Raw genomic sequence first — 12,820 nt, forward strand, 5'->3', positions numbered from 1 at the left:
CACTACTTTAAATTAATCCATACAGCAGGTGAAAGACGACAGTTGATAACTACATCCTCTAAGAATAATTGTTAAACAGGAACCTACTGTAAATATAATGCCCTTTGTATTTAACACCGGAATATCCAGTGACTGTAATAAAGAAGAGCAGAAATAGGCAATTCCACCCATTGAGACTGCACTGTCATTCAATTATGGCTGATATTTTCTCCACCTTATTCTCCTGCCATCTTTCTGCAACCCTCTAACAATCAAGAACCAATCAATCTCTGCCTTCAATACACTTAACAAATTGGTCTCCACAACCTTCTGTTGCAACAAATTCCACAGATTCATCACTCTCAGAAGTATTTCCTCCTCATCTCAGTTTTAAAGGGATAATTCCTTTATTCTAAGGCCATTTCCTTTAATCCTAGACTTCCCTACTAATGGAAAACATCCCTCTCCATGTCCCCGCTATCCATGACATTTGGTATCTAGATTTTCTCCTCACCGTTATGAACTCCACTGAGTACAGGGTCAATGGATTGAGAAGTACCTTTCAGTAGAAATCGGGTGGGCAAGTTGAAGTTGAATTAATATTAATAAGTGTTTGTGATGTTAGATCCATTCTAGTTTAATTGAGAATCAATCTTTTACAATGAATAAACATTGCTGGATGTCTGGATTTGCCTTGATGGTATGCAATGTGTAAATTGAACTGTGAAGCTGCCAAAGTAGCTCAATTCATGAAAATGTCAAAGTAACTGCCAACCTACTTTGTTGTCTTCACTAGGCTGGCTGTTGAATTTATGAGCATCTAATTCTATGCCCAGCAGAAGGATCCACTGCCATAGAATTGAGGGTAGTGGCTATTGCTATTGGTGGAATACCTCCACCAGTCCCTGCTCTAGAAGTCTGAAACTACATGCAGTGAAAGCTTCCTCATCTACACCTCCTAAAGTTGCACATCTTCCTTCTGTCTGTCCTTAATTGATCCAGAACTAAGATAAGAATCGACCACATTAGTCTAGAGAATAACAGAAGGACATTGATGAAGCAAGTATTTTTTTATATATTGCATTACAGAGACCATTAAAAGTAAGGGTTAGGTCCTTGGAAATAATGTCTGCCCCTCTGAACGTGTTTTTTGACACTCAGTCAGACAATGGAGCAAAACAACTGAAGTCACATGACATTCATCAAGCAAGCCATGTGCTTGCTGGAGATGCCCTTCAATGTAGAGATACCCTGCAGTACAGCGCACTCTGTCTCCAGACTGACAGTACTTGACTGCAACCTCCATCAAGAAGGACTGGAATTACAGGCCAGAGATCTCTGATTTATCCATTACAGGCAAGTTAAAGAGTGTCAGAAATCTTTCAGACTAGAAAAGAGGCATAAAAATATCTGTATATGAGTCAAAGAATTAAAATTTACCATTCTAATGAATCCCTGTGTTACAGTAACTAATATGGACCTCCCCTCTTCCTCATCGCAGAGCTCCACGAGGCAACCCCTGTGACCACACATGAGGTAGAACTAGACGTCCTATCCACAGTTTGATGGAAGATGATCTTGAGAGGCTGGGATGGAGCTTTCTACCTCCACGTGTGTAAAGGTAGGCTGGGTCATTGGGTTACCAGGCAGGTAACCTTATATGTGTATTGACTGAAGTGGGAGAGGCCACTAGCTGTGAAGAGAAATGGAATCAGTGTTCCTTCATCCATCTCCCTCTTCAGCTTCATACCCCACTCTCCATTTCCTGCTTGCAGGATGCTAGTCACTTTGCTGTAGATTACTGGGTAGTCAGTGGATAACTCCAGGGATTCATACTGCCAAAAGCTTTTGTGAGGGACTTCATTCACCAGTACAAAAAGTGCTCCGTGATTCCTCATGCAGATGGTGACTTTTTCAAGGACAAAGGCATCATCAGAAAAGCCCACAATATCACCATGCCATTCATGAAAGTGTACAGTACATCTGTAAAGCCTGGCTTACTTTGTTACTGCTTCAGGGGTTTCCTGTTTGTCTCTGGCTTCCCAGGGGCTGAATTTGCATTCACGGAATAGGTCAGTGTGGTCAATAACACAGGTGTTTCACTGCTGCCGCTGTAAGAGGTTGCATGACGGTTAGGGTCATGGGGTGGGACTTGGGAGTAGGACAAAAGAAGGCCTCATTACCATACATTATTATGCAAAGAAAACATGAGATAATGAATGTTTATATGCACACTTTCCTCTTAACAACTTTCTGAGCAAACCTCTGTGAAACTGCCTCCTTCATCCATTCTTGCTGGCTTTGAATGAAATAAGTAAGTCACCAAGTGAAAAATCAATTTCTGAACTTTAGTCGGCAGGGATTCCCAGAAATAATAGGCTATTCCCTTGCCCCAACCATTGATGTTCCATTGCATTTAAATGATTCTCTCCAAGTTCTTGTTCACTCTAGACAATACTTCCTGTAAGAACTCAGAAACTTTGCCAAACCAGTGGCTATTTTTAGAGAAAGATTAGCTCTTACCCAGAAAAGCAACGAATTTCAAGGAAACACACAAATATAAACATGCATACAGTGTGCAGCCCGTATGTTGTCACTTTACCAACAGAATGCAAATTATCCTTAATGTGGAACAATAGTTGTCAAATCACATCTATCAACAGATAGTTCACCATTGATTTGCAAAACATTTTATTGTTTGCAGAAGGCATTCATCAGAATTGTGCAGCAGGTATTTTTTCCTTATGCTGATACAGGATTCCGGCTATAGAGACTGTTCCAATGGCTGGGATAATCACCCTGTTCAAAAGTTTGAAGTATTGCAATTACTTTCAATCATTTCTGGATTTATATTTGGTAAATTCCATCACAATAATTGACACCAAAATTAAACAATACTCCTTAATTCATTACAGGAACTGCCACCCTTTCTGGTTGAGTAGCACTATAACACCCCTTCTTTTGCAAAATGGATCAGCCCCTGTTGAGCCTGGCGTGTGTGGTGTTGGTGAGCCAACTCATTTCTGGCATTCACCATTGTACTCTTGGATATACAGATGCTCATTGGTAGCTGAAGAAATAGAACAGATTAACCAGGGAGATGAGGAAAACATTCAAACTAAAGTATGTAGTGATTTGGAATATAATTTCATCAAACTATGTTTACTTTTGAGTTGTATTACACGACAAGATATGTGATCCTTCCAGGTTAAAGAGTGACTGCAATGGAACTATGGAGGGAAATACTTTGCTAGCACATCACATAACAGGGGATATTATTGTATCCCCTCAAGGTAATTGCTGAAATATTGCAGTGAACAACTTTTTCCTAGTTAGTTTTTACCAATGTGGTAATATCTACATCTAGGATGTAAAGTTCAACACATCAAGGTATGTTACTGAACTTATTTCCTGTTATACAAACCGATGCTCATTCAACAAGAGGAAGAAACATTCTAGTGCTTTCAAAGATGTAGAAATAAGTCTTTAACTTGCAAACTTGTATCCTAATGTATGAAATGTAATTGAAATGGCTTACGATATTTGGAATCAGGCACTGTTACCAAAGTTGATAAAATATTGAAACTTCTAAATCTAACTTAAAGGTTACATATTTGATAAAACTGTTTACAACATTAGGTCATTAACATTTGCAAAAATGTCAACCATGGATTAAACATTTGGAGCTTTGAATAGAAGTTTTTCACTGTATACTGGTACATGTGACATTGTATTCATAACAGGAACTGATGAATTCCAATTTACAGTGCATATATTGAGAAAATAATGCAAGATTTATATGGGGTAAAGTGGTATCTCCCAATCCTTCACTTAACATGTTCCCTTTTTAAACAATAGAATTTTGTGCCCTTGGCAACACAGATAACATTTAGATAAAAGCAACCATTAAATCAGTTGTCCTATCAAGTGAAAATATTACCTCATTCACAAACATCTTCACAAGCATCTTCACAAACCTATTTGTAATCTTGATGATCCTGTATTGGTAAATGTATTATTAGACATAGGAGTAAACACTTCCCTTTTGAAAATTTTGCATAAAGTTGGTGTAAATACAGAATGTGTGATTTCTTTTCTCAAAATGTCTCTGGCAGGAGAAACTCCACAAGGATAAAGATTTTTCTATGGTTTCTTTTTTTCACCAGCTATATTTGAACCAGTGGTATAAAAGACTTTTATTTGAAGAAGACAATTGATGAGATCTATGATAACCTTTAGCTAAATATAAGCAGTGACTCACTAGGTACAAGACTGAAAACGGTCAGCAAGATAAATGTCAAGGAAATTGAACTGGAGTTTTGTTACTCTATTCTTGCTGGTTACCCAGAATGCTTTTGAGGGAAGTATAACACATGCTGTCATGGATGAGGCCTAAGGTATCAAGACTACTTAAGTTTCACATTTGAGGTGTTGAGATTCTGAATTCCAGTTTATAAATTGTATTAGCTTTCACAGGAGTGCCATTGCATGCATCTTCAGGCCCAGAATATGTCTTTTACTCTAATTCCATATGGCAGTTCATATTCTGATCCTGAATGGACATCTGTGCCTACTTGGAATATTGTCACAGTTTGCATCAATTGTTTAGATCAGAGGCTCCCAAACTTCTTCTATGCCACGGACCTCTACCACTAACCAAGGGGTCCCTGGACCACAGGCTGGGAACAGCTGGTTTAGATGCTCAACATATACATAAATAGCTTGTGAGGAACCTTGCAAAGTATATCTTTGCTTCTTTGGATACATATATGTTGGGTTCCAATGCAATAGTTCCAAAATTATACATTGACATTAAAGATGATGGTTTTCCTTGGGGTTTGTGGACTTTTGGTTGGCAAGATTTCAATGAGTTTATTGCAACTATTCAACTTAATAGATGCTTTCATGATGAATCTCAAGGAATATCTCAAAGTATAATTTAGGCCAGCCTTTGTGTGCACTGATAACCATATTGTGGTAGGGGGTGTTGACTTACCATCAGATTATTTTTAGAAATTGCAAAATTACTGTGATCCATAACAGTTAGAATGGCTGGACTCTATAAATATGAGATGAGAGCTAGTAGGTAATTAGTCAGCTTTTTTTTGGTAAAGAACTTTGAATTTCTATTCTTGGTGTCTTATTTGTGTCTTGACTGTTCCATAAGTAAATTCATCCAATGATTTTAAACATAGGAAACATAATGCTTTGGACTTGTACAAACAGGTTGTATGTTAGCCTTCAACGTCAATGGAAGTAAGAACTGAAGAACGTTAGTAAATTTAATTTGACATAAGCATCTGGTGTAGCTGCAGTCCACAGTCAGAGAATTGTAGCAAAGTCTAAGACGCTAATGTTTACTAAAGAGACTAATTCAACTGGTGGGAAGGTCACACTCAAAGCATCTTTCTCAGTTTGGAGCAACCAAATATTCCAGGTACCAAAGATTCTTTCATAAGAATGGTACTCCAAGTAACAACAGAAAAAGTTAGTGGATATTCTAAATTACTAAAGAAAGAAGGAATTAATAGCCTGGAACTTCACACAATGAGGTTCTGAAGTTGTATAATGTTTATCTCATAAGCAGTAACAATGACTAGTGGACAGATTTTTGAGCGAAGGTGTTAATTACCATCTCGTGCATTTTTGTATGTATTGTTATTGCCATGGGCTATTTAATTATCAGTTGGAACACTTAGTTTAGCAAGGACATCTGAATATTGTCAATGGAAGACACCATCAGACTGAAACTTGCTCTGTCAACATCTTCAAAGATCCGAGGGAAAAGGGAGCGATAAGTGTTACAAAATGGGCAGGGACTACATCTAGCCATTGTTATGGGGAGCTATAAAAATGAGCAGTTTTAATGGATAAGTGCTGGTTGAGATAACTCAGGTTAGAATGGAAGAAAATTTCTGCAACTGCTGCTTCGAAGTCGACACAGTGTAAAGAAGGTCATAGAGATGGACAACAATGGAAACAAGCCCTTTGATCATATGTCTGCCCCAATCATCGAACATCCATGCACAATAATCCTAATGTTCTTGCATCCTCATCAACTTTCCATCCTCCATTCTCCTACCACTCCACTATACAGTCAGTGGCCACTTTATTAGGTGCACCTGTACACCTGCTTGTTAACGCAGATATATAATCGGCTAATCATATGGCAGAAATGCATGAAAGCATGCAGACGTGGTCAGGAGGTTCAGTCGTTGTTTAGACCAAACATCAGAATGGGAAGAAATGTGATCTCAAAGTGACTTTGACAGTAGAATGATGATGCCAGAGAGAGTGGTTTGAGTATCTCCGAAACTACTGATCTTCTGGGATTTTCATAGTCTCTAGAGCTTATAGAAAACGGTACAAAAACAATCAAGAAGTGAGTGGCAGTTCTGTGGGTGAGAAAGGTCAGAGGAGAATAGTCAAATTGGTTCAAGCTGACTAGAAGGCAACAGTACCTCAAGTAACAACATTGCAACAGTGGTGTGAGCACTGAAGGCACAGCATGTCAAACCTTGAAGTGGATGGACTACAGCAGCAGAAGACTACAAATGTGCATGCAGTGGCCACTTTATTAGGTATAGTAGCTAAGAAAGCAGCTACTGAGTGTATAAGGTTGTAATTTACAGGAGATAATTAACCAGCAGCTAGCATGTCTCTGGAATGTGTGGAGAAACCCGAGCATCTAGGGAAACCCACACAGTCACTAAAAAAGTGCAGAAATTTCACAGGAACGGTGCCTAAGTTCAGAATGGAACATGGCTCTCTGAAGCCTTGAAGAAACAGGGATCCCCACCATTAACTGAGGCACTATTCTGCTGCCAGATATATTGAGGACACCTTGATAGTGCCTATTCACAAATGCCCAGTGAAAACTGTGGGATCAGTAAGTGTCGAAAGAATATCTATTTTCCAGAGACAAGGAGGTTGAGTAACGATCACAGTGAAAGCAGCACAGAGTAAAATGTGAATTTTCAAAGCTGCATTGGAAGCACAAAAATATGAATCTCTAGTGGTGAGTAAACTTTCACTCATCATTTAGATACACTTCCTCAAACACTTTGTTCCGTTTAAAGATATTGTTCTTCCGTATGTGCAGCCTGTTTTGTGTGAAGCTATTTAATGGAATTGATTCTAGATTCCGTTCCTGTATTTCATCTCGTAGTTTATTACTCCTTATTTAACCCAGGTGAGTCATGTGAAAGAATTGGAGTATCAGACAGCTATCATATCAGAGCACAAGATGAATAACAACATAACTGTATGGAACTAATTTTGAGAAGATAAAACCTCTTACTTGTGTGATGCTTGTTATTTCCGTGGATAACCACATTATCAATTAAATTCTGACTACTTAAAGGCAATCCAGAGTTTAGCCATTCATAGCGTTAATATAAGTTTACAATAATTGATTGTATTATATTGACTAAAGTTTTTATTTGAGATAATGTAGCTGCTAAATTACTCTGCAATTGTGTGTGGGAGTGTTTTCATGGTGGTTCTGCTTACTATATAGGCAGAGCTTCCTATAAAATAGCGTTGTCATACAGATTGACACCATGACCAACTTGGACAGAGGCGGAAGGTGGTAAACTGAGATTGTCATGGTGTGTTGCTGGCAATGACTAAACCCAGGTGCAGAGGAACAACAGACTTCCGTGTAGAAATGGAAACGAGTTTATACATTGAAATTCCAACAGAATATCAGTGACTCAACCAAGTGATGCTCTAAGGCGAATCATTCTCAGAACAAGGACCTCACAATAAATGCTAATTGGGAGTCCACTTTAAATAATCATATTATGCTGAAAACCCATGCCAGTCAAAATAAACTTGACGAGGTTAAGCAGAAAACACAAGGGCTTAACAACTCTAGTTAAGACAATAATTAACAAATACAGGTGTTCCAGAAGCCTCATAACCTAATGCTCTATGTTCCCCCACACAGGTCCACAGGGTTCATGACAGAGATGAAGAATCACAGAAATTTAGAGGTTAATATTCCAGAATTCCATGTTGTCTGTGATTTCACAAACTTAAAACTAAACTTGGCCATCTTATATTGGATGTCAGTATACTCCTCTAACTGGCCAAAGTGTTTGTTGGGTGTGAGCAGAACAAGAGCTAAAGTAGAGTAGGATCTTGTTTTCCTAACTGTTATTGTCTCTATTATTACATATATTTAAGCAAGATGACCATGACCACAAGCCCGAACCATTGATTCTTCCTGCTCAGTTTGTTGACTAGACCTGTATCACCCCTAGTTTCACTTCACTTCACTTCAGGTCAGACCCATCTGAAATGGTAGGACTTGTCCAGTGTTGGACTCAAATGGAAGCTTTGGAGAGATGGAGTCAGGAGGGAAAGAGAGGATGGGGATATGGAGGACAATGAAATGACGGAGTTGGGAGAAGTGGGAACTGTTAGGGGGAGGGTTAATATATGGAAGGCTGGCAGAGAATGTAGCACAGGAAAGTTAGTGAAAAAACTGGAACTCAGGAGAGCTGGGTAGACATGAGCACAAGGACCCAGATCGAAGACTGGCTCTGGGGATGGCTGGGAGTGACTGGAAATTGAGAGATCAGGGAGAGACTGTAGCTCAGAAGAGAAGGAGAGAGATTGGTTTGTGAGAATGTTGGAGAAAGGTGAAAGATATTGATTTGTAGGACAAGACTGGAGACCAGTGTGACTGAAATTTGAATTATTGCAGGAGACCGGAGCCTGGGAGAGCAGGAGAGATATTAGCTAGTGGGAGACATGGGGGTCAGGTTAGAGATCAGTATTGGTAAATATCCACTGCAGGTCAATGTGGCAATGGAGAAACTGGATATTTGGAAGGCTGCAGTGCGACAGGACATTGAGAATGATGGGGAGTGACTAGAATTCAGGAGTGGTAGGGAAAGGCTTAAAGATGGAAGGGCTAGTGAGAGACTGGAGATCAGGGAGATGATGGTAATACCTGAAATAAGCAGAAGAGGTGAAAATGAATTATTGTTAGGAACACGTGTTGCAAGAGCAGACGATTGTTTAAACACATTGAAATCAATATTGAGTCCAGTAGACTCCAGTCCAAGTCAGAAGATGAGATATTGTTGCTTGTTCATTGGAACAATTTGCTTGAGCTTACGTTGAACCTTGTTGGCTTCTTATGCTAAAGTACTGTAATGTTAGGCTGAGACCCAACAATTCAGGAACTCAATGATTCTTCCTCAATGATCCAGGAACAAATTCTTCCTCTGTTATCATATTTTTGAATGTTGCATAAACACACCCTTATTATCTACAACCCGAGGGCACAGCCTCAGAATAGAAGGATGTCCCTTTAAATGAGAGATGAAGAGGAATTTATTTAGGCAGAGGGTAGTGAATCTGTGCAACATTGCCACAGCTGGCTGTGGAGGCCAAGACATTGGGTATATTTAATATGGGGGCTGGTAGGTTCTTAATTTGTAAGGGTGTCAAAGGTTACGAAGGCATGAGAATGGGTTTGATAGGGTTAATAAATCTGCTGTGTTGGAATGCTGGTGCAAATGTCCTTATTCTACTCCTATGTCTTATAGTTTTATTCCTTTATTTTGTATTACTCATTTATTTTGTGTTATAGTATTCTTATGGCTTTGCCCAGTACTGCTGCTACAAAACTTTGAATTTCACATAATAATAAATCTGATTCTGAGAACTGAAATAATAGTTTCATCCTGCTACCTATTGGCGAGAAAGACAAACAACTTCCTGGAAATCATTTATGGTTATTGAGTAGCTGCAGTAATTGATGGCATTACATTGACTGATTACTGCTCATGTGATTCTGTTGAGGCTTAAATTACCATACCAGTGTGTGAGCCATTTTATTGCGAGTCTACAGCAGGAGCTGGGTGTAATGGAGCTTATCAAAGTCATTTCAGAATCAAGCGCTGCTTCACCACATGTTCAGAAAAGTGTACTTAGAGTAATCATGGTACAGAGGTCCTGAATTCGAGGAACTGGACTGAGTATCTCTTCACATCTATTCTACCTTCCCCCATTTTTTCTGAGCATTCTGATGCTGTTCTTCACTCTGGTGCTCCATGACCTTACCCTGACTCCATTTCAGCATTCAATGGCTGAACTCACCTGATGAACAAATTACAATGTGCAGAGCAGTTTGAGAGACCCTGGATGCACAGTGCCACCAGAGTGGTGCCGACATTGACACTACATGTTCGCCATCCTGATGTGGCTGCCACTAGCTCCACACAGTAGGATGGCTGCTGTGAAAGCATCGCTCAGTTGGGTAAGTTCAGAGCTCTGATCTGAATGAACAGGGTGTGGGCCTTGTTCCCTGTGGCCTCTGAAATATGAGGCAGCTGGGGATGGCCTTGGAGGAATGGATTGTGGAGGCTGCTAGCTCTAACCAAAGTGAAATTACATTTATTACCAAAGGACATGTATATCACTATATACGACTTTGAGATTTTTTCCTTGCAAGTATTTCCAGGAAAATGAAGAAATACAATAGAATTTATGAAAAGCTATATTTACTGCCCTCTCAGTGGGTATGTACAATGAGTTAAACACCTTCTCAAAAATCACCCAAGGTGAAAGCTTCCTTCATTGTTTTTAATCAGATCTTACTTGTGAAAGATACCGTAATTTCTGGTGCTAATAAAGAGAGGATGGAGGTGGATGTTTTTACACCATGCACTTCAGATTGAATCCAAACTAACCTACACAGGAAATGATATAACAAAAAAAAAACAGCTTTCGTTCAGGAAGTATTGTCCATACAAAACAAACTGCGCCTCCAGAGGCCAGAATACTCTCCGCCCGGCCTACTGAAACTAAAAGTCAAATGATTGTTTCATTAAGTCTTTGGCAAATAATGGTAGTCTTTGAGACTAGTCTTGAAAACAGTCTTACTACACGATCTTTAACCATTCGGGCTTTGAAAACGCTAGTCTTGTCACGGTCCCTGCCGTTTATTCCTCATATTCTCCTAATTCCCTTTTCCCGGTGTTCTCCCGGGCCTCCTGGTTGCAGCACACCTGACTCTCATCTACCTGCTGCATAAATACCCTGGCTTTGCTTCCACTCATCGCCAGATCGTTGTTTCAGCCAGTGTGGTAGTTCATGTTCCCGGCCGCTTAGAATTGTGTATTCTATGTTTTGATTCACCGTTGTTGTTTGCCTGTGTTAACTCTGTCTCTCCGTGTCAAGAGAAGCATTGCCTGCCACCTGCCTTTCCATTCATCCTCCTGTTTGCCGTTCAGCTCCACGCCCTTGTCTGCATCCCAGCTCTACCTCCATGTCAGTGTTCTGCGTTTGGGTTCACCAGTTCTCCCTAACAGAACGATCTGGCGAACGTGGACCCAAGCGGACACAAGCACCAACCAACAAACCCTCGCCAGCCAGGGTTCCCTGCTGGGACGGCACGACCAACTCCTCCGGGAGGTCACGGAGAACCTCCGTTCCCTGTCTGTGCACGTCACACAGATCGGTAACTGGGTGGACCGAGTCTCCACTCCTATCACTCTACCCACACCTGGAACCCCGCCCAGACAGCCCGTAGCGGTAACCCTCCACCCCCCAAGCTTCATCAACACTCATTCCTCCAAGGGAGCCTCACGTACCGGAGCTGGAGCACTACGCCGGAGACCTGTGGAAGTGCCGGGGTTTCCTCCTTCAGTGCTCCCTGGTGTTTGAGCAGCAGCCGTTGACCTACTCCACAGATAAGGCTAAAGTTGCTTATGTCATGGGGTTGCTAAGCGTGGGCCATACCGATTTGGGACAACCAACTGGATATCTGCTCCTCTTTCGCCAGTTTCATTGCAGAGATGTGAAAAGTCTTCGATCACCCTGTCCGAGGTAAAGACGCCGCCAAGCGTCCACTCATTCTCTGCCAGGGCTTCCCCCAGTGTTGCTGAATATTTAGTGGAGTTCCGGACGTTAGTGGCCGACTCGGGGTGGAACGATGAGTCGCTCCAGGGGGTTTTTCGGAATGGACTCAGCGTCCTGGTGAAGGATGAGCTGGCGGTGAGAGACGAGTCCGACAGCCTGGATTCCCTGATCTCCCTGGTCACCAGGTTGGACAATCGCCTCCAAGAATGCCATGGAGAGACAACTGGTCGTCCACCACCTTTGGACACTTCTCGGCTCTCTTTACCACCTCCCACCAGAACAAGCCTCTCTCCTCTTTCAGCACCCCGAGTAGCTCCCAGCCCTGCCGTTTCTACCACCCCAGGAGAGGAACTCATGCCCTGGGGTGGAACCACTTTTCTCCCACCGAACGTCTCTGGAGAATGAGAGCGGGCAAGTGTTTATATTGCAGTCAGTCCGGCCACTTCCATGCCATCTGTCCCCTTTGGCCAAAAGCGGGGGGAGGCTCACCAGTTGCAGTGGGACCCTGGAGAGCCAGACAGCCTTCCCTTTCGTCCCCCGACACCGAATGCCCCTTCAAGCCACTCTATGTCATAATCATCAGTCTTTGCCTCTGCTAGTGCTAGTGGACTCTGGCACAGAGAGAAACTTCCTGGACAAAAACCTAGCCCTCCAAGCCAGTATTTCTTGTGAGCCTCTGAGGTGCCCCACAGGATGCCACTGTGCTAGACGATAGACTCCCGGCCCGTGTCACGCACTGCACGGAATCCCTGCTTCTCCTTCTCTCCAGAAACCATTGGGAACAGATACGGTTCAATCTAATCTGCTCTCCTCGGGCCTCTTTATTCCTAGGCCACCTGTGGCTAAGCTGTCATAACCCCCTCATCGACTGGCCCACTGGGACAATAGTCAGCTGAAGCTCGTTCTGCCATTCCTCTTGCCTGCAATCAGCCTTTCCCCCAGTGGAGGTCACCACTACCTC

General features: G+C 41.7%; 1 protein-coding gene across 1 annotated transcript in view; it reads left to right on the forward strand.

Annotated features, from left to right (window-relative positions):
- Positions 1–3,024: 3,024 nt before the first annotated feature.
- The window catches only part of LOC140717142 (uncharacterized), a 165,324-nt gene continuing 155,528 nt past the window's right edge, over positions 3,025–12,820 (forward strand). The window contains exon 1 of the mRNA XM_073030404.1: positions 3,025–3,102. Within this exon, the coding sequence (XP_072886505.1) occupies positions 3,080–3,102 (23 nt within the window). The 5' untranslated portion in view covers positions 3,025–3,079. The remainder of the gene's footprint in view (positions 3,103–12,820) is intronic.

The sequence above is a fragment of the Hemitrygon akajei genome, chromosome 27 (assembly GCF_048418815.1).
Source record: "Hemitrygon akajei chromosome 27, sHemAka1.3, whole genome shotgun sequence".
Taxonomy (NCBI): Eukaryota; Metazoa; Chordata; class Chondrichthyes; order Myliobatiformes; family Dasyatidae; genus Hemitrygon; species Hemitrygon akajei.